This window comes from Nuphar pumila, chromosome 2 (assembly GCF_984573655.1).
Source record: "Nuphar pumila chromosome 2, dmNupPumi1.hap1.1, whole genome shotgun sequence".
Lineage (NCBI taxonomy): Eukaryota > Viridiplantae > Streptophyta > Magnoliopsida > Nymphaeales > Nymphaeaceae > Nuphar > Nuphar pumila.
The window spans coordinates 122,503,316-122,525,794 of record NC_143250.1 but is presented as its reverse complement, the minus strand read 5'-3'; the positions used below and the strand labels follow the sequence as shown (position 1 = coordinate 122,525,794).

Genomic DNA, 22,479 nt, shown 5'->3' with positions numbered 1-22,479 from the left:
TAATTAAACACCCTTTGTTCAGTTCATTAAGCTCGTTTATCACCAATGACAGTTGAGGTGACCAATTCCTGAAAAAATGGGGATTGACAATGAAGAAATTGCTGAAGTTACTGGGATTTGCCACCAAAACTTTAGGCATATGAGATAAAAAATCCAGGTTAAGAGCTCATATGCATGTTCTGCGCAAAACCAGATAAAACCACAACCTGCCAACCGCCCAAGAAATGAATCAACCAAGGGTAACAGAAACCAAACAAAACATCCAGCTCACAGGGAATGGATTACAACACCCATCTCAAAATCCGTGTGACCCACATAGGGTATCATCTTGGCATAAAAAATTAACAAGACAAGAAAACACATCTATACACATCCCATGGGCAAAGAACCACCATGGTCAAATCCCCTTCTGATGACAGCATATCAAAACCAGAAGCAGCAAAGTGAGCTGCGGCATCTGCTGCAAAGAGGCCGCAGAAGGATTGGCAGGAGGCGCCCACCCAGCGAATGCAGGAGAAACTGCACGCCCACCAGGTGAACTCTGTTGCTGGTCTGTTGGGAGCGGATTTTCGGGTCTACCATTCCCATAACTTTCATTAAGATCCTGGCCTGCAGAAATTTGTAAGAATATTTAGCTGAACCTAGAAGAATCAAAACTACATCACATTGGAAGAGCAACTCACAATTTGACCACGACCACCCCAATTTAAGGTTCTCTCTATCAAATACCATTCGGTAACCCGTCATCCAGTTTTCTGCATCAAAGCCATCATTTCAAGCAGCAGTCAAATGCACACACACACACACACACACACACACACACACACACACAACGAGATTAACACTCACGTCCAATTGTTCCAATTCCATCACTAGTAGACTGTAATGCCAAACACAAACCACCAGAGTCTTGCTGCAGCACACAAGACCATATCATTACTTATCACTCTCGGTCCTGTACATAACTCCATTTAAAATGTACTTTAACCTTATTGGAGATGGACGGTTTCATCAATGAACCAATTGATTGATAATTGTACCAGAAGGTACACAAGAAAACAAAGAAATCATGCATTTGAAAATTCAGTTGCCCACAAGCTTACAAAGACATGCATAAAATCATATACCTGATTTGCGTGGTATTCAACCATGGGATTCCGAACAACAAAACTATTGTTTGCAGCAAACATTAATGTAATCTTTGGAATCTCAGGCAACTCTTGCATCCTGCGTTCACAATATACAGTTCATTCTTATTCCCAGAACACAAGAAAAGGCCTCAGCCTCTATTTATGCATTACACCATATTCACCTTGCTTTGTAACAGTAGTCCCATGGAGCTTCCTTGTAGACGACCCTTGAGGCATTAATCCATGCATCAAACTGCCATCAGAAAAGATTTATGCTGAGGTCATCAGTGCAATCAGGGAACAAAATTCAAAAAGGAAATAAAACTACCTCCAGAACAACTCTCTTATAGACATCATCTGGAAGATATGTGAATGAGGAGCCACTGTCGACCAATGATTGGAAGCTGGTTTGTTCAAGGCATGTCTTCCCAATACATACACCCTCCACACCAACAATGTAGGTCACACTGAAATAAGCAACTGACGCTTGTCAAGGGAACTCACCCAGAAAAATTAACTAGTTCCAAATACAGAAATTTATACTAATGAGAAAATCTCTCTTTGTAAGGTCAGAATAGCACTGAATCTAATAGACTTCCCTTTGAAGAAGCTCAAAGAGCAATTAACTATTCAAGTGCACTAAAGAAGTTTAACATTTCAGTAGCCTAACAACAAAGATGGTTTGAAAGTCCCACAAGATATCAAAATTAGCACTATGCGATATAGCAAACAAATAAAACTTCAAGCAACATTTGAAGAAAAGCACCTAAAACCACAGCTGTCAGAATAACTGGGATTATGTACACTGGAAATCCAAATTTCAATTTTTGCATCACAAAAGTACTTGCAGCCTCATACATCCAGCTCGATTCTCTTTATGTTGTTCAAGAAATCATTCCAACAAGCAACATAAGGTTAAAAATTTTATATCTTACTATTTTCCTTTTGATGACACAAATGGAGTAGAATGTTGACTAGGTAAACCTTGATCCCCAAAGACAATCCTGCCTGAATCATCTTCCTGGAAACACATTGAGAAAGAATCTTGTACTAGTCCCGCTTTTGCAAGAAAACTTGGAACTGAGAAGTCTCCAAACCCCAAACCCATCAGACCATCAGGGGCAGCATCATTCAAAAAACCACCACTTTGTTTATTTCCACATCTATAACAAGGAAAAAAAGATAAGGCAAAAATAGAGGCAGTCATGTTAAGATATCTCAAAATAAGGTAACTCCAGAACAGTTCTTAAAGATTATGAACACAGACCCTATAACGATTGTAACCTCTATGGGACTTTTGGATGCAAGATTGTTGCTGGCAGCTAAATATAACTTGTCCTGAACCAGCAAACCAGAACTGGATGTATCCACTGAATCATAGTTAACAGTGTACGGACAAAACTGCTTTTGACTTTTGCATTTGGATCTGCTCTCACATGACTCATCACTGCAGAAGAGATGTTTGCTCGTAGTTGATCTGGATGGGCTATACATATTTAAATCTCTATCCTGCATAATAAATGCTCCAAACACCAGGGAGCACCTGCCAATCAATCATTGAGTATAAGTGCTAAACCTGTTATCACATCTAAGCAGTACAGCACAACTAAATAATTAGGTCTTACAATAGAGATTCAGGGCCTATAAGATATTAGTAAGAAGAAGCAAATTAAACACCATGCTGAGTATTGCATGATTTTCTAGCTTGCAGTTGTAAAAAGGGTAAATAACTAGTAATCCCCCCCAAGAGATATGCTTACAATAGAGTAACATGCTAACTTACAGCATTGCAAAGCTCAAGGAAAAATGTTTATCATTTAACTACAAGTGCAAAACTTGTGAAGAGACGTTCACAAGAGAATTAAAGAAGACAATTTAATATTAAGAAAATGAGAAAGATATCATCTGCTCCTTATGCATTTATAAGTCTCCTCGAGAATAATGAAAGAATTCTCAACATCATCAAATTATCATCAAAGTGTTCCTTTAATAGAGGTCAAACCGTCAAAGCAAACAATATCCAACCAGTTTAAAAAGTCATGATCTTATTCATGACAATTTCTGCAGGCTAGTGGCTAGACTACATTGAAAAGGTTAACTGCTGAAAGCTTACAATTCCCTCAAAGAATCAGTTCTTCATGGACTCATATCGGATGAAGAATAGCAGGAGAACAATCAGTGTTTGACTATCATAAAAAGCATGTGTTTGGAGTATGCAAGCAAAGGGAGTACATTTTTGTTTTGCCAAACTAAATGGCCTGCTCACTGGCTGGGCCTCACTAAAGAAGGCAAATAAGAACATTGAAGATTATGTTTTGTATAAAATGTTCCACTTCAACAAAGCTTTGAAACAACATGAAGAATTAATGGTCACAAATAACTGAAGCGTGATCCTCATTATGCTTGTAAGCTATTTCGCTATCTCTTCAGATGTTCCTTCAAGAATCTGGAATATCTTCTAGGAACAAGTGAAAATATGGGAAAGAAAATACATCACAGAGAGTGGAGGCATGATATTCAAGGTGCCTGTAAGCTTATCTCACTATCTCCTCTTCTTCAAGACATTTGATTTCTCCAAGAATCTGGAAAAATCTGGAATATGTTTTAGGAACAACAGAAAGTATGGAAAAGAAAATACAACCTTTTAAAGTTTGGGATGACATCATAAAAATGTCTTTATAATATACCAAGCACTATAACAAGTTTTGATGAGAAAACATTAAAACATTCCATGTATTGAAGAATATATCACAACTTAAAAAGACCAACTATGCAGGTGGTTATACTTTCATGGATTAAAATGTTAAAAAGTTAACAAATATCATAATATAAAAAAAAATATAATCACAACCAATTACCACAAGATACTGCAGGGTGATCTACAGGATATTATAAAGCGGATGCCAACAGGGTACAGCATTGGCAGCCAGAATTCCACCTGTGAAACTCTAGCCCGTGCTTGTCATAATCTGGACACCATGTGGGAAGCTGAGAGAAAAGGCACATCAATAAAAATAATTGTCCTTTCCCTTCTCCATTTTGCTTGATCATAACACATTTTATAAAACTATCATGAATCAAATGGAATCGCTTAGCACATTCTTATAAATAGCTTTGCCTAACACCCTCTTCCCAAATTTGAAAACCTCAATAACTAACCCAGGCTGATCAGAACCAGAAACTCTACTGCAGTGGCTAGGCGCACATTCCATTCATGTGCATAACAGCCACAGTTGCAGACCCTTTCTTCCTTTATTAATTTCCAATATTTCATGGGGTCAAATGAGACAGCTGGATGGTTAGGCCACACTATGATAACTAATGCGTCACAGGTTTGAATTCCACAGGATTTATCCCCCAGCTTGCCTAAAAAAAAGTCATCACCCTTTCATGCTAAAATGGTCTAAGGGTGATATCATTTGGTTTGGCTTATATAACCCATGAGGAACCATGACACTAGATTAAGAGTCATTCTTCTTTTTTTCTTTTGACCTACCCTGCGTCCACCCTTTCCAGGTTGGGAACAACCATTGACAGGATATTGAGACAGGGCAGAATTGGTTAACATGTGGCATTCAGTGTTGTGCTACCTGGCAATGGCATTACTGAAGAGAGGGCTAAATAAGCAGGCATTGCATCTGGCAATTGAAAACCAACGGACTCAGTTTAAGTCGTTGCTTCCTTCTTTCATTTCTTTCTTTTCTTCATGTGCACTTTTGTTTTCACTTGGTGTCATTGCAAATTTTGAATTGATATTTTTGGCTGTGATTTTGGAGAGAGCATTTTCCCCTCCTTTTATGGTAATGGAGAGCTTACCAAAGTATTCTCCAACAATCACCTGGGTCACTACTCACTAATTTGCTACAGATTCCAGGATAGTAGGTTAGGATCATTTGAACCATGAAGGTCCCCCAGAATGCTAGGTTACATGCCAAACATGGGTTCATAGGTCAATCATGCTACCAAAAATCAGGGATTCAGTAACTATCTCTCAAGGTGCGACAATAGTAGGTTCATAAACTACAGGAAGAGAAACTGATGCAGCCGCGTGGAGGAGGAGTAAAGACAATGGCCACCGTGAATCGGTGGCTGAACTCTTTATTAAACTCAACAAATGTTTCAATGAACAATGAGGAAAAACAATAAGCAATAAAGAATGTAAAGGAAAACAGTAGGCAGAAAGAAAACAGGAATAAACTGAAAGAAGGTAAAGACGGCTGGAGTTTCAATCTTCTCTGCCTTCACGCAACCCTAGACAGGGCCTTTTAAAGGCTGTTTACTGGACCGGATCGTGGGTCTAGATTTGGATCCGACCCACGATCCGGGTCAGCCTCTCTTTGCAGCTGGTTCTGGGGCGTGCGAGCTCCACCACGCCTGACGTAGGTGCGCAGGGGTACCTCCCTGCGTCGTGGCTCCGTCCCTGCAAGTGAGTCATATGCGCGGGGTCCTTCATCTGGCCTTTGTGGCGGATCGGGTGGCACGATGGACCCACTCGGGTCCTGCCCTGCATCATTCTCCCCTGGTTGGGAAGAAGTCGGCTCTGTCGACTTGTTGTTGCCACTGTAAGCATATAGATCAGCCACGTTGAAAATAGGGGAAATATGCCAATCATCGGGTAGCTCAAGGAGGTAAGCATTCGATCCCAATCGCTGAAGGATCCTAAAAGGGCCATACTTCTTAGGACTTAATTTGCTATAGGTGCCTACAGGAAAACGCTCGGGACGCAGATATACCCAGACAAGTTGACCGACCTCGAAATGGACATCACGACGACCCTGATCTACGAAAGCTTTGTAGGTCTCATAGCTTTCAACAAGTTTGGCCCGGACTTGTATGTGAACGTCACACATATATTCAACGACATCAAAGGCATCCGGAGCTGGAGCTGAGAGATCTGACACAGGGGCTAGGTCAACGACATGGGTGGGAGACCGACCATACACTACTTGGAACGGAGATTTACCAGTAGAACGGTTAATGGAATTGTTACAGGCGAACTCGGCTTGGGGCAATACGAGATCCCAAGTTTTGACATTTTCGCCCACGAGGCTCCGTAACAAATTTCCTAAAGTGCGGTTCACAACTTCGGTTTGGCCATCAGTCTGGGGGTGATACGCACTACTGAACTGAAGCTTAGTTTTCAACAGGGCCCATAACGATTTCCAAAATTGGCTCATAAAACGCGTGTCGCGATCGGAAGTGATTGTGTGAGGTAGACCGTGGAAACGGGCAACATCCTTGAAATAATATGAGGCGACTAGAGAGGCATCGGTGGTGCGCTTGCACGGAACAAAGATAGCCATTTTGGAGAACCGGTCAACAACTACTAAAATTGAATCAAAACGACGTGGTGTGTGGGGAAGGCCCACGATAAAATCCATGGATACATGCTCCCACGGCCGTTCAGGAATGGGTAACGGGGTGTACAAACCACTAATCTGACGATGACCCTTGGACATTTGACACACATGAGAGCCTTGGATAAACTTGACAACATCTTTGCGCATTTTGGGCCAAAAGTATCGTTCATCTAAGAGAGCGAACGTCTTATCATGCCCGAAATGCCCTGCTAACCCTCCTTCATGTAATTCAGAAATCAACTGAAGTCTAAGGGAGAAATTGGGCACACATAATTGGTTACCACGGAAGAGGTAACCATTATGAATACAAAAACGGGGGTCGAGGTTGCGATCTGAAGAGGTGCAGCTTTCCTAGACTTTGTGAAAATCAGGGTCCGTAGGGTATAACTCTTTGCATTGCTCAAAACCAATGACCTGCACTGAGATAGTCATCAGAAGGTTGTTCTTCCTACTAAGAGCGTCAGCCACCTTGTTCAGGGTACCCGATTGATGCCGAAGCGAAAAGGTGTACTCTTGCAAGAAGCTGACCCACTTGGCATGACGAGCACTCAACTTCTTTTGACTGTTCAGATACTTCAATGCCTCATGGTCCGTGTACAAGACAAATTCCTTATAGATGAGATAATGTCTCCAATAACGAAGGGCTTGTACAACGGCATAGAACTCAACATCGTAAGTGGAGTATTGGCACCTGGCCTGAGTCAGCTTCTCGCTAAAGAAGGCAACGGGCCTACGATTCTGACTCAAGACGACGCCAATCCCCACTTTAGAGGCATCACATTCAACCTCAAAGACTGCACTAAAATCTGGGAGGGCTAAGACAGGAGCACTGGTAATTTTGTCCTTGATGATTGTAAAGGCTTTGCTAGCCGCTGGCGTCCAATGAAAACTAGTACCTTTTAGGCACTCCGTGATGGGGGCCATAAGGGTACTAAAATTTCTCACGAAACGTCAGTAAAAAGTGGCTAACCCATGGAAGCTACGGATCTCTCCTATAGTCTTTGGGGTAGGCCAATCGACAATCGCGCGGACTTTTGCAGGGTCGGCCTTGACGCCATCAGATGACACAATAAACCCTAAGAACACGACACTGGACGTCATAAACTCACACTTCTTGGCATTGGCATACAATTTTTTCTTTCTCAAAATATCTAAGACTTGACGCAGGTGACTCAAATGCTCGGACAATGAGGAACTATAGATCAAAATGTCGTCAAAGTAGACAACAACAAACTTCCCAATACACGGACGCAAGACCTAGGTCATCATGTTCATAAAGGTACTTGGGGCATTAGATAACCCAAACGGCATGACTAACCATTCGTACAATCCATCACGCGTCTTGAATGCTGTTTTCCACTCGTCCCCTTCGCGAATACGAATCTGGTGATACCCGCTTTTTAGATCTATTTTAGAGAAAATGGAGGCACCAGATAACATATCAAACATATCGTCCAAACGAGGAATGGGAAAACGGTATTTGACTGTGATGCGATTGATCGCACGACTATCGACAAACATGCGCATGGACCCATCTTTCTTAGGAATAAGTAAGGCGGGAACGGCACAAGGACTAACACTCTCGCGGATGAAACCCTTTTGCAGCAATTGCTGAACCTGTCTTAATAACTCAGTATGCTCAGTGGGGTTCATGCGATATGCGGGCAGGTTGGGTAGACTCGACCCTGGCACAAAGTCAATGGCATGCTGAACTACCCTTGCCGAAGGTAATCCATCAGGTAGTTCATCCGGCATAATGTCGCGGAACTCCTCTAGAAGAGGGGCAACGTCCGCGGGAATGGACACGGCCGAACTCATCACTGGCTTTGCCACTAGGGCATAACAATAGCCATCTTCCTGACAGTGGTCCAGGAAGAGCCGGTACGAGAGGCCTGTGATTCGGGGAACTCGCTCAAGTTTGTCTACAGTGGGGAAACCAGTCTCCTTGATAGGTAGAAGGACTATTCTATGGCCATTAAAGACAAAGGAGTATGTGTTCTTGCGGCCATCATGAGTTGTCTGGCGATCGAACTGCCAGGGACGTCCCAAGAGAATGTGACACGCGTGCATAGGGGCTACATCACACCACACCTCATCGTGGTAGTGTTCCCCCATGGAAAACCGGACTAGGCATCGCTGAGTGATGGGAACCTCATTTCCTTTCTTGAACCAGGCCATCTTATAGGGTTGGGACAACTTTTCGGTGTTAAGTTTCAAGGTAGACACCACACTCTCAGACACCATGTTCTCACAAGCTCCGGTGTCAATGATGACATCACAAGCGTGCCCCTCACAGTTGCACCGGGTCCTAAAAATGTTATTCCTTAGCCATTTCGATGGGGCCGATTCTCGGGGTGTGGTCAACACATGACGGATGGACAACAAACTTTCGACGTTGCCGTCGAACTCTATAACTCCCCTCTCATCCTCAACCTCAACTAATGAATTGTCATCACTATCACTCTCACTTGCGGACTCGACAATTCCTTCAACAAGATGGGTGTTCCTGCTCACGGTCGGACACTTGGATGCGACATGTCCTAACTCTTGACACCTAAAACAACGAAGGGTCGACTCACTAGGTTTGGCTTTGGACCGGGTGTGGAAAGCTGGGCCTGACTGGTCAGGTTTGCTAAGGTCTGTTCTAGGTTTTGAATCACTAGGGGAGCTTGCTCCCCTGGTTGGGAAACTCGGCTTGGGTCGGCTGGTGGGCTCACTACGGGTCGTCCGATATTCCTGCCTCCGCTTCAGCTTGTCCTCGATGTTCATGGCATAACTGCTGGCTTGATCTAATGTCTCCACGGTGACACAACTAAAATCATCAGAGATAGCAGGGCGGAGACCCGAAATATACCTCGTGACCTGCTGACGAGTTGTTTCCTCGATCTGCACACGCAGGGAAAGACGATGGAACTCTGCGGTGTACTCTGCTACAGTTCGGGAACCTTGACGCAGGGTCAGGTATTCCTTGTAAGCTCGCTCGGCGTGATCCGAAGGCACGAACTTTGCCTGCATCAGGCTTTGCATTTCCTCCTACGACTGTATGCGCTCTAATCCCTGCCGCTCCCTTGATCGTTGTAGCTCCACCCACCATGTCTGTGCTAGGCCTCTCAATCGTGTAGAAGCTAGCGAGACACGACGATGTTCAGCAACTGTGTGATAATCGAAGAAGAACTGCACTGCATAAGACCAGTCAAAAAACTGCTCCGCGTCGAATCGTCCCGCAAACTCCGGAAGGTCCAGTTTCACGCCATAAGTGGAGGAGTGGTCTGGTACTCTCTGTTGTCGCGGCTCCACCATTCCGGTAGGATGCTCGTTCCAGAAAAGGTCGTCGTCCCATGCTGCCTCATTGTCCGTAGGACGGTATTGCTCGCCGGGATGTTGGTGATGTCGAATTCTCCCTATGGGGGGTCGGTGGTCAGGGCGCGCCGGTTCCTGCTGACATTGCCTCGGTCTGGTTTGCCCGAGGCAGGCACCATCTGCGGCCGGTATTGTGGTACTGGAATGACGGGAAGGCCAATGTAAGGGGGAGGGTTCGGGTGAGTTTCTGGTTCCTGGCGGGTAGAATTGGTATAATATGGTTGTGGGTTAGGAGTATGGTGTTGGGCTGGAGGTTGAGTTGGATTTTGGGTCAGTGTTGGGTAAACAGGTGGGTTTGGGTATGGGTATGGGTGGGTATATGGATGGGTTGGCTCGCCCGATGGGATGTGGATCGGGCCCATTCCTACACTACTCGTCGGACCCAGATAGGGATGGGTTGGATCGGGGTTCGCGTTGTGGGGATAATAAGCTTGGTTTGAACTCGATCCCCGATCCATAAGATGATGAGTCTGGTTTTGACCCGGCTCAAATCCAAACTGGAGCTCCGTCCGGGTCCGATATGGGTTATGGTCGGCCTGGGGTATATTTTGAGGGTCGGAATTAATGGGTTGATTCTGGTTCGGGGCTGCCCGCGAACCGGAACCAACTAGGTAGGTTGGGTAGAGGGTGTCTAGACCCAAACCCGCTCTCTGGGACCCAAGGGTTGGTCCCAACGAAACGGGCCTGTGCCCTGTTGGAACAAAAACCGAGTTGGACCCTCTGATGTCAGGTCCCCCCAAATGGGTCTGGCCCGCTCCCGCTCGTACAGGTACCATTTCGGAGCATCCCCGCGCGGGATCGGGAGGGAGAGATGGCTCTCCCCTGATTCGGACAGACGAACCTGGGTCTACAACTGGGCCCAGCGTGACGCTGGGGCCCTGCTGACCCAGGTCCAGTTGTTGCGCCTCGCGCGTGGTGCCCTGCCACGAGGCCGGACCTGCAGGTGGGCCCAGCGCAAGGCTGGGACCCTGTGGGTCGACCTGCAGCGTAGTCCCAGGTACGCGCGACCATTCGCCGGGACTAGCAGGTGTCCCCTGCACACTGCTGGGTCCCTGCAGGTTCGGCCCTACCTGCGATCCCAACGCAGGGAGGCGCGGTTTAGATGGTGGGGCTGTTACCAAAGGGTTGCGGCTCATCGGGGCTCCCTGGTGTTGTTGTGCGTTATTCAGATCAGGGGCAAGGGCTGTCGCCGACAGGAACGCGGTGCTTCGACCCTGCTGGAGTTGCGCCGACTGCAGGGATGCGGTAAAGTTGGGAAGTGGATCTGCTGTTGCGCCCTCGACGAGGCCTACGCACACTGTTGCACACGGTTCTTGGGGTTTCTCGAGTGTTGACACGCGATCTTCGAACCCGTCCATCCTCTTTGACAGGCCGGCGATATCCTTACTCATTCGCATCATGTTTTCTTGGATTTTCGTCAGTACATCCATGACACGCAATAATGGGTCCTCGCTGCCGGCCTCTTCACGTTCCTCGCCTCGCACCGGATCGCTCCCTGCTTCAAGAGCCATCTCGCTGATGAAGATGGGTGTTGCTCTGATACCACTTTGATGCAGCCGCGTGGAGGAGGAGTAAAGACAATGGCCACCCTGAATCGGTGGCTGAACTCTTTATTAAACTCAACAAATGTTTCAATGAACAATGAGGAAAAACAATAAGCAATAAAGAATGTAAAGGAAAACAGTAGGCAGAAAGAAAACAGGAATAAACTGAAAGAAGGTAAAGATGGCTGGAGTTTCAATCTTCTCTGCCTTCACGCAACCCTAGACAGGGCCTTTTAAAGGCTGTTTACTGGACTGGGTCGTGGGTCTAGATTTGGATCCGACCCACGATCCGGGTCAGCCTCTCTTTGCAGCTGGTTCTGGGGCGTGCGAGCTCCACCACGCCTGACGTAGGTGCGCAGGGGTACCTCCCTGCGTCGTGGCTCCGTCCCTGCAAGTGAGTCATATGCGCGGGGTCCTTCATCTGGCCTTTGTGGCGGATCGGGTGGCACGATGGACCCACTCGGGTCCTGCCCTGCATCAGAAACCCACCCTTTCCCAACCACCTAGTATGATGCCCTTGCAAGGTCTGCAATAGGGGCAATAAAACCTCACCTGTCTGATCACTCCATCCCACTTGCAAAGGCTATATGGAAATTTTGTGACTTTTGCTTATTTTGTTACAGTTTTGGGTTTCAATCACTAATATTAGGTTTTCAGCGATATATGTATGAAACTACCAAGGTTGCTAGGTAGAGGAAGATAAAATGGGGCAAGTTCTTTTATGCCCATGTCAAACGAGAAGCAGGAAATGACTCAAGAATTGAAATGAGAAAGGAACCAAGAGGCATTTGGGAAATATTTGAGAAGAAAAAATAGTTTTTCTGTTTTAAATTCCAAACGATAAAGGTTCAAAACAAGAAAAAAAAGAATATATTAGCCTAATGTCCTTTATTCACTTGTCCTAACTCTTAATACATAAATCTACACAATGTTTATGGGAGGAAATAAAGGTGATTTAAACAAAATTTATGCAATCGCCAACATCATGATGATTAAAAAGTATATTTAACAAATGAATTTTTCATAAAATACATGTATACACTGATTAGATCCATATTTACAAGAATATAACCACACAAGTTGTTCATGCTTAGCAAAGACAAATAAATAGTAAGGCTGCTTATATTGAATAAAAAGCATTATAATTTATAGCAATTAATAAAATATTAAGATATATAAAAAATGGCATTGGGAAATCTTCTGGGTGGAAGGATCTAAGGCTTGGATCTTACGGACTTTAGGATTAAGAGTTACATAAAATATCATCACATATACATCATATTATATACATTTTTTTTATTGTCATAATGGGTGTAAGTTTATTAGCCCATGGGTTAGCAAACTTGCCGGTTCAAACCGGCTGACTCAGCAACTTGGTTTGAGCGAGAACCCAAACAAGTAACGGTTTGTGTTATACGTGATTTTGACCAAGAATCACAGTGGCTCGGTGTATCCCTTGTCCACTTACTGAAGTCGCCTTTCACGTATGATCCAGGATGCAATGGGACTTCAAATCCCAATAAATTTGACTCATAAAGATGTGTAATCATTACTTCAAATGCCATTATGCAATCACCATATACAATATACATGCATTATGCCTTTACCAGTAGTTTCATCATTACTTCAAATGACTTTATGCCAGCACCATGCACCAAATACATGCTTTATCATATGCCACCACCGTGCACCATATACATGCTTTATGCCATTGCCATGTACATAACATGTGAATTGCTGTGATTGGTAGCAATGCGATATGCATGATTATTGTCCTATACATTGTTCCATGGAAACCTGCTGCTCTTACATGCCTTAACCTACCGCAAGTGGCAAAATCTTTTTTCCCCAAAACCAAGTATACTTTTTGATGTGGTGCCAATTTCTGCAGACTTAGAACCTGATCCAAATGATGTGTTCTCATTTTGGAACCGTACCCAAACTTCCCAGGATCCAGATTCTGAACCCATATCCAAAACCAAGGCTAAAGCTCAACCAAGTCGAACAAAGATCCAAAGCTACCCCAATTGGAATCCATTTTAGGAATCGGACCCAAGTGGATTGGATCCACCAAGCCAAGATCCAGCTGCCCAAACCAAATCCACTTCAACCATGCCACCACCTCATCATACAAGTGGGACCCACAAGGAGGCATCCCTTTTAGAAACCACTCTTGGCTAGTGGGCCCCACCCAAATGGCGCCACTCAAGAGTCTTTGAAAGCTCTTAAAAAAAGTGTGACCTTTGGGCTGCCCTCCTTTATGGCCTTAGAGCTCAAGAATCTCTTAAAATTAGTGGCTCTCATTAGTGGTTACTTAGTGCTTAGAGTAGTGGGTATTTGCTTTTAATTGCTTTCAATTTACTTTAATTCCTATAATTATGTAGGAGGGCCCCTTGGCATATAAAAAGGGCTCACTTGGTGTAGTTGGGAACATGAAAGAAAAGAATGAAATAGTTTGTGAAGTTCCACTCTCTCTCCCGTAAAATCGCCTCCTTCTATAGGGATGTCTCTCTTTCTCCTTCTTCACCTTACCCCTTGGCCCCTAGGCCTTCTTCATCTTTTCCCTTGGCCCCTAGACCCTCGTCTGCTCAAGGCTTTTGTTAAGAGCCACCCTCTCCTCTAGTAGGTCGACCAACTCCGTGGACCAGGCTGCAGCCCAGTCCCAAGCTCGTGTGGTGTGTCCAAGACAACCGACAGTCTTGCGTTCACCCTGGCGATCCCCCTGCTATGACGTGCTCTAGACCCTTGCTTCTCCTTTAGTCTAACCCTCGTGAGTTAGCCCAGCCTTGTCCTACTCTTTTGTTAACTAAAGAAATAGACCCGACTTGCAGAGCTCATATCTTCTTGCCCCGAACTAGTTTAGGCTAAGATTTTAATTGTAGCTTCACTGACTTGTCCTAAGACTACCCCTAAAAAATCACAATTTTACCAAACCCCATTAGAGATAAATAGATTTTCTACTGGAACCTGTCAGGCTCAAAACCCAGTCCAACTGGTCATGTTCCCTATTCCGTCCAGCTTGATACCGAGCTCACTTCTCCCCAAACCAAAACGAGTCAGGCTCTGAGTTTTTGTTAGAACCTTCCTCAACATGTCCCTAGTGTCTCCACCAATTTTTATATTTTTTTCAAGTTTCATTTGGGAGAAATGAATTTTTCTCCGAAACTTATCTGTCCCAAACAGAACCTGTTTTGAGGCTTGTCCCTATTCCGACCCCCATGTTCCCTAGATCAGTTCTCCTAGCCTAGAACGATTTTGACCCTGTCCTTTGAATAGAGTCTTCCTTGACCTCTCTAGAAGACCTCCACCAAGTTTCGTGATTTCTAGTACACCGTTTGGGCATAATGAGTTTTCTGCGAAGACTGGTCGGTCTTGAACAGAACCAATCTAAAACCAGTCCCTCTTTGACCTACCCAACCTAACCTACACCTAGGATCAACCCAAACCTAACCCGGGCCCAACTGGAATGCAACACTTTTTATACCACATATGACTCCATGAGGTGGTTGGGAGTTTGGCTGTTTTCACATATATAGTATAAAACAAAAATTGAAAAAATCCATCTAAAGTTATAAATTTATTTTTTTATAATATACAAAAAGTAAAAACTCTTGAATCATCCAAGTCATCCGAGTCACAAGTTGGACTGCAAACAGTTTTTACCCAAGTCACCGGGTGGGCTAACTATGTATTTGCCAACCCTAATAAACCATGTTCCTATATTGTACTGTCCAGAACCTTCAAAGGCAACTTTTAAAGGAAATTCTCTATATTTTAAAACATAGAACTCCAAGAAATAATAACTACTAAAGAAATTTATGACAATTCATAAGTTGTTCCTCCCAATCTAACACAGCTGAGAGTGGTAGGAAGATCATCTTTCTAGACTATAAACTATCATACATGGCACATCTGGGGTTTGGTAGGTTAAAGCCCGCATAAGACCACACAAAAGTAAGGTGCTTCTTTCCTAACAAATTTCCACACAAAAGTTTCCCACATATATATTTCAAGAACAGCATAAATAATTAGGCCTTCTGGACATATAGCATAGACATCAGAGCACACTGATACAATCAAATAAAGCATATCCTTGGTATAGCTTAACATACCAAACTGTAATTTTGAGTTGCAATAGGAGCACACTGAATGCAATCACATGGAACCCAGAAAAGATCACTCCCAACATCTAACGCAACAAGAAAAGACACATTTGGTGTTCCAATGTCAACCCACGTGTAATGTAACCTGTCAAAAACATCACATGCATTGTTATGGATGCAGAGGAAATAAAAAGAACAAAAAAAATGCCTTCATTAATTATCAATAGAAAAGAAATTTTATGTCCTCAAAAGTGCATGCATGATTGTCCATGCCGAACTTTTTAGCAGATGCAATCATATTTCATCTGCAGTTTTGCATTACAGTGATTTCTATTGTAAGACAAACAACAAAGGAGTTTATAAATTTTCATTGACATCAACTCATAATTTACCAAATCAAAAGGCATCTTCTTTATCAAAGCATGTACTTGAGAAGTCACATTTTAAGAGAAAAGTGAAAATAAACAGGTATTATTAGTTCAAAGCTTGAAGTTTGTCATGTTTCTAAATTTCTATAATAGGAATAGCTGATTTTGAGACCTAAAATACCATTAAACAAAAATTTCAGGTCATTTGAAGCCTATGCTCAATTTTGTTACAAGCGATCACAGCAATATCAAGCATTGAGTTTCTGGTAAAACAATCAGATTTTATTACTCAAGTCATCACATCAATCTAGATTCTCAAGGTTATGAGTGATGTGTTGTCATTTGCCTTGGGTCTGGATGATAAATGATTGGCCTCTGAACTCATTGTTGTTGAAAATCCGATTTGGTCATTGGGGTGAGTTGTGTGTGCACCTCATGTCATCTTGTCAGTATATGTATGTGTCTATCTGACAGCTGATTGGCCCCGATTTCTATGAGTGTGTTTTAACATTCATTTGCTTATATGATCATTGGATGCTAGATATCTTGTGATGGTAGTTATGAAACCATAAAGTTTCGAAAGATTGTTAAAATCATTATTCTTATTGATGGCATTAGTTTATTTTTCATTATAAGCTTTCTTGCCTCTTGTATTCTCTCATGTTATACCTTGTATCTAAGTATAATTATATGTAGACAAAAGATGTTTTATCCACACTTTTTGTGTGTTTGTTTAACCCATAAGTGGCATTGAGATACCAGTTTTGCTTTAGTAGTTGATACACTTATTTTAAGTGTCATTATATGTACACAAGAGATGATTGTTCACACTTTTGTGTGATTGTTTTCCCCATAAGTGGCATTAAGATTACACTCCTGTTCTAGTAGCTGATACAGTTATTTTGAGTGTCATTATATGTAGACAAAAGATGTTTATTCACATTTTTTTTGTGTTTGTTTAGCCCATAAGTGGCATTATGATTACATTCTTGTTCTATTAGCCGCTACACTTATTTTTAAGTATCATTTTATGTAGACAAGAGATGTTGATTATTCACACTTTTGTATGATTGTTTTGCCCATAAGTGGCATTAAGATTACACTCTTGTTCTAGCAGTTGATACACTTATTTTAAGTGTCATTTTATGTAGACAAGAGATGATGATTATTCACACTTTTTTGTGTGTTTTTCTCATAAGTGGCATTGTACTCTTGTTCTAGTAAATGATACACTCATTTTTAGTGTCATTTTATGTAGACAAGAGATGTTGATTACCCACACTTTTGTATGTTTATTTTGCCCATAAGTAGGCATTGTGATTATGTGCTTGTTCTAATAGATGATACACTTGATTTTTGAGGTTTGGAGGTCTAGTGAGGTGATTGCTTATGGTAGTCAAACTAGTGTTAAGATATGCTAATATCATTCATTGTGTTATATAAGATCTTTTAAAATCTCCTCATAATTTTTTTAAACTCATTTGCTCTTTTATAAGAAATGGTTGTTGAAATATTTTCATGAATTTTGCATTGTATATGTTTCAGTTGAAGAGTTATTTCATGATTGATTGTCTAGAATAATTTGCATAAGTTTAATTAATGTTAAAATATCTTATGTGTTGTATTGTGTATGCCCATAATGGCTAGTGTGTGCATTTGATTGCTCTTGAGATTGTTCGCACTTTGTATTACCTTTTGGTAAACTAATATTTGTGCACTCCTATTGTATTTGAGTTGATCCTCATTGGGATCCCTTTTTTTGGTATTTAAGCATATGCTCTTGAAATTTTTTTTATTGTTATATCTTAAAATTGGTCCTTAAGTGACTTTTTTAGTTGTATGACTGACATTGCTTTTAAAATGTAATTGATCTTTGTGCATTTGCATGTGGAAGACCCAAAATGAATTTCTTTTTTGGTTCATATCGCTGACCCCAATTGTTTTGGGATGTAGGCGTAGTTGTTGTTGTTGTTGTTGATGAAAATCATTTCTTGTATCTTCCGCTACGTGAAAATGATTTGTAATCCTTTGTGAGTTATTCCTTCATGACATTGATGATGTTTAAAATTCATGACTGATATGCATTAATGTGCCTTTTTGTGATAGACAGATGTGCATGATTTTCATGAAATGACTTTATCGTTACTATTGCTTGCATCTCTCTTAATATTATTCCATTATGTTCTCTTGTGAATTAAGAATTTTTGATTTCTTAAAAATTATCTATTAAGTCGAGTCTCTCAATTACTATTGTGTTTTTGAAATGAATGATTATTCAAGATTAATTATTACTTTAAATTATCATGATTTTGAAAAATATTAAATTTCTCTATTAAATAAATTTTTTATATATTATATTTTTGTGTGTTTGGCCATCCTCTCTCCATAATATATATATATATATATATATATATATGAGAACTGAACATATTAGGTTTCATTTCTCGTTTTGCCCCATTTTGCCCCATAGTTTTGAAGTGTTTTATAATAGATCTGAACCATTAGATGTGTTTAGCATGCTCGATTTAGTGGGAATTGACTCTTGGATAATGTTTTTCAACGAAAAAAAGTTTTTATAAGCCGGGAAAAACTAGTAACTTCATAACCAATGACTTTGGATCACCAGAAAAACATGTATACTGGTCAAATTCCGGTGATCCAAAAGTCGGTTCCCAATAAACAAAACCTATAGATCACATCTATGGTGTTAGATGTGAGCAAAAATGCCAAAAACAATGATTTTAAGGGGGCACAACGGGGCAGAATGAGAAGGTGGGCAGAAGGAGTGCATTACTATATATATATATATACACCTCCACACTAGTGTGGTGTTATTTTTTATTGATGAGGAATAACAATTATAGATTATCAACAACAACTACGCCTTCATCCCAAAACAATTGGGGTCGGCGATATGAACCAAAAAAGAAAATCATTCTGGGTCTTCCACATGAATCCTTCTCCTCCAATCATTTTTATCCAATGCCAATGTCCTCGGTGAGGTTCAAAACATTCGTATCATTTCCTATCATCTTCATCCAAGTCTTCTTAGGCCTACCCCGACCTCTTTTAACTAATATATTTTCCCATTTCTCCATCCTTCTAACTGGAGCATCATTAGGCATTCGCCGAATATGTCCAAACCACCGTAAACGATTCTCTCTCATCTTATTTTCAATGGATGCAACGCCTACCTTCTTACGTATCTCCTTGTTTCGAATCTTATCTTTTATTGTATTTCCACACATCCATCTAAGCATACGCATCTCAGCTACACTCATTTTTTGAATAGGATGTCTCTTGGCAGCCCAACATTCTGTACCATATAGTAAAGTGGGCCTAATTGTTGTCCTATAAAACTTTTTCTTCAACCGTAATGGCATTCTACGATCGCACAACACTCCAGTTGCACTTTTTCATTTCATTCACCCAACCTTTATCCTATGATTTACATCTCCATCAATTTCTCCATACTTTTGTATGATAGATCTCAAATATTTGAAACAGTCATCCACCGGTATTTCTTGCTCACCAAGCTTCACTACACTCCCATCACTACATCGTTGCTTACTAAACCGACATTCCATATATTCTGTCTTACTCTTACTCAACTTAAAACCTCTTGCTTCCAATGTCTGTCTCCATAATTTTAACTTAGCATTAACCCCAGCTCTAGACTCATCAATCAAAACAATATCATCAGCAAACAACATACACCACGGATTGCATGAATTTATGTATGATGTATTGATGGTACGATAATTGTTTTTATTTCATTAGTGTTAACTTAAAACTGTTAAAAATTACATATATATATATATATACACATATATACCCTCCCCACAACCTCGCACCCAAGTTTTTTAAAGTGCCACATTGCCGCACCCGCACCCGCACCTATGTGACAGGTTTATTTTTAAGTCTTGTGTTCCATTGTTATTTCTAATGTGAGTTTTTATTCAAATACATTGTATTTTTTGGTCCTTCGTATCTATTCCGAAGTACATCAGGATTTGTGCCATTCTCATGACAGACTTCATGAATAGATTTAACGTTTGACATTCTCCATATCTTGTTAGAATATTATTCTTGTGCCAACCTTGTTTAACCTATTAAAGAAAGCATCTGAGGTCTAGGACTACCTCTAGCGACTGACTGCTATGTAGTTAAAAGCATTAGGCACTGCAGCATAAAAGATGCCTGGAACCCCCAGATAAAAACTAAACTTTGTAATACGAATTCTCCAAAAAGATTAAAACTGAGTAATTGAAAATTTTACTAAATGATAATTTACCATTCTATGTAAAGAAATTCTAACATTTGTCTTGTAGTTTTCCTTTTAGGTGCTTCCATAGTAATCACCTTGGATCTGGGTGCTGGCTAGAGGACTGGGCCAACGTTCAGGATACCTAGTCAAGTGTTTGTGTCATTAACTACATAGGCTGACCAACTATTGTAATCATCTTAAGGAAGAGAATAATACCATCAAGATAACATTAGACACATTAGGCATATCAAAAGTGGGGTTCTCTAATAAGTTTGTCCATTCAGATCATGGGACTAATTATATCCATCTGCCGTATCTATCATTGGGACAGGTTTGATTCAAAAAAATGTTGTGTATGCCAGTCCGCCATCAGTGCAGCGGACAGTTCAATCTAGCTACTTGGTGGAACATACAACTACAAAGGCACACCAAGATGTTTAAGGAGGCATCCATTCCGATGCAGATTTGAAGGCTGATCAAGTGTGGCAATGAGTGTGTCAGGATTGCTAGCGAACGCAAATGAACCGATCCTACAGTCTGTGAATTATTTCTGTCGTTCTGGTTTCATTGATTGAATTTTACCTGAGGGCAACAAAATGAGATTGGAAAAAAAGAGGTAGCAATCAAGATAGAACAGGAAAGCACAACAGAAAATTATAAAAATGGGAACCTTGTACAGGAATGGAGAAATAGGTCTAGTAAGGACGACCCCATGTAGAAGGGGACAGGCATGATGATGAAGATAACAAGGACAATGTCAAAGATAGTCTTATACTGATACCGCTGACGGAGGAGTCGCCGGAGACCAGCTCCAAAAGGTCGATCTCCGGCGAGATATTGAACCAGAGATGCACGTGAGAGAGAGAGAGAGTAGTGATCATTGGGGGTTGTTGTTTACCATCCGAAGTCGTTGCCGAGGAAGAAGGTCTGGCTGCCCTCGGAGAAGAGGAGCGACTGATTCTGCGAGCCGAGCCTCAACCGCTGCCTCTGGACGTCACTGCTCATCATCATCCGGTAGTACTCCAGACTCCGTGCACGGGGCCTAGAAGAGGCCTCCCCTCCTCTGCCTCTCCCTCTCTCGATGGACCTCGCTTCCTCCGAGAACCGATGGATGAGCTTCGACGACAACGTCAGGGACTGCGAGCCACCCTCCACCACCACCACCACCACCACCAAAAAGAGTAACGAGACGAAGCAACGACCACAAGGAGCAGCCATCGCCGGAAACAAACAGGCTCTTGGAGGAAATAGAGAAACTTGGAAACCAAAGACTCCCTCTCTCTCTCTCTTGAAAATGGAAATGGAAATGGACGACCACCACTGTCTTCAACAAACTCGTGCTCTTTCTCTCTCTCTCTCTTGAAAATGGAAATGGACGACCACTGTCTTCAACAAACTCTCTCTCTCTCTTGAAAATGGAAATGGAAAACTACTGTCTTCAACAAACTCGTACTTTCTCTCCCTCTCTTCCTTGGCTTTGAAAAAATGGGGAAAGTGTGAGACCTGTGTTTTCCGGAAAAGGGGGATGACGATAGGATCGTTTATGCGGCGCGGCTCGTCATCAATCGCAAGTACCCTCACTCATCTCAATAAATCACAGAAACACCACTGCTGCTTTTGCTTGCTGACTTCGGCCAACTCTACAGCCCAGTCCACCCTAGGCTAACCCGCTCGAGGGCGGTTGTCTTGTCCTGTCTCGTTGCATGCTGTTGGTCCCGGAAGACTTGCCGATTACGTGTCTCGTATCTCGTGTCCTGTTCACATGACATGGTTCTGTGTAAGTGTTAAGCTTGGCGTGTCTTGCTCAGGTTGCGTCTTTTGATGAAAGCGGGGTGCGTGCTAACGTGTCATATGGCTGGAATAGACCAACTCCGACATGTACCTTTTTTCTGTAAGCCAAGCTGGGGTTAGGCGGACCCCACCTGTTACACAACATACCTTTGGTTGAAATATGATTTTCAAGCCTCCATTTCTGTGAAAAACATGAGTTCTTTATTCTTTTTTTTTTCTTCACTACGTTAAATTTATTATCTGGATTTCAGAAGCGTCAAATTTGCTTTGGTTGGTATCATTTTTTTTTTTAAAAGCAAGCTGAGGTTAGGCAGAGTCCTACCAATTATACAACAATATCCTTGGTATCACAACAACAACTACGCCTTCATGCCAAAACAATTGGGGTCGGCGATATGAACCAAAAAAAAATCATTCTTGGTCTTTCACATGAATCCTTCTCCTCCAATCATTTCTATCCAATGTCATATCCTCCATGAAGTTCAAAGCATTCATATCCTTTCCTATCACCTTCATCCATATCCTTTCCGTATCATTTTTTTTTTAAAGGTTTGAT

The 22,479-nt window shown here is 42.0% G+C and overlaps 1 protein-coding gene across 3 annotated transcripts; it reads right to left on the bottom strand.

Moving 5' to 3' along the window:
• Positions 1-228: 228 nt before the first annotated feature.
• LOC149846972 (aspartic proteinase-like protein 1) lies at positions 229-21,531 on the bottom strand. Of its 3 annotated transcripts, XM_089996708.1 has the most exons (10): positions 21,031-21,495; positions 15,507-15,642; positions 2,398-2,639; positions 2,066-2,293; positions 1,459-1,597; positions 1,313-1,383; positions 1,128-1,227; positions 850-913; positions 684-755; positions 229-609 (listed from the first exon to the last, which is right to left on the bottom strand). In XM_089996708.1, the coding sequence occupies exons 1-10, from the start codon at positions 21,348-21,350 to the stop codon at positions 398-400; spliced, it is 1,584 nt and encodes a 527-aa protein (XP_089852834.1). In that variant the 5' UTR covers positions 21,351-21,495; the 3' UTR covers positions 229-397. The 3 variants fall into 3 exon arrangements, with proteins under 3 accessions (XP_089852834.1, XP_089852835.1, XP_089852833.1); XM_089996709.1 differs by having other exon boundaries at positions 229-755; positions 2,398-2,673; positions 21,031-21,531; XM_089996707.1 differs by having other exon boundaries at positions 229-755.
• Positions 21,532-22,479: the final 948 nt, after the last annotated feature.

Excerpts from the sequence above, each read along its gene's own strand:
- LOC149846972 (XM_089996707.1), bottom strand. The coding sequence starts at position 21,350 with ATGGCTGCTCCTTGTGGTCGTTGCTTCGTCTCGTTACTCTTTTTGGTG. Across the intron at positions 2,640-15,506 it reads CAACTCAAAATTACAGTTTG|GATAGAGATTTAAATATGTA; the intron begins GTATGTTAAGCT and ends TTTATTATGCAG. Across the intron at positions 1,598-2,065 it reads GTGTCATCAAAAGGAAAATA|TGTGACCTACATTGTTGGTG; the intron begins GTAAGATATAAA and ends TGCTTATTTCAG.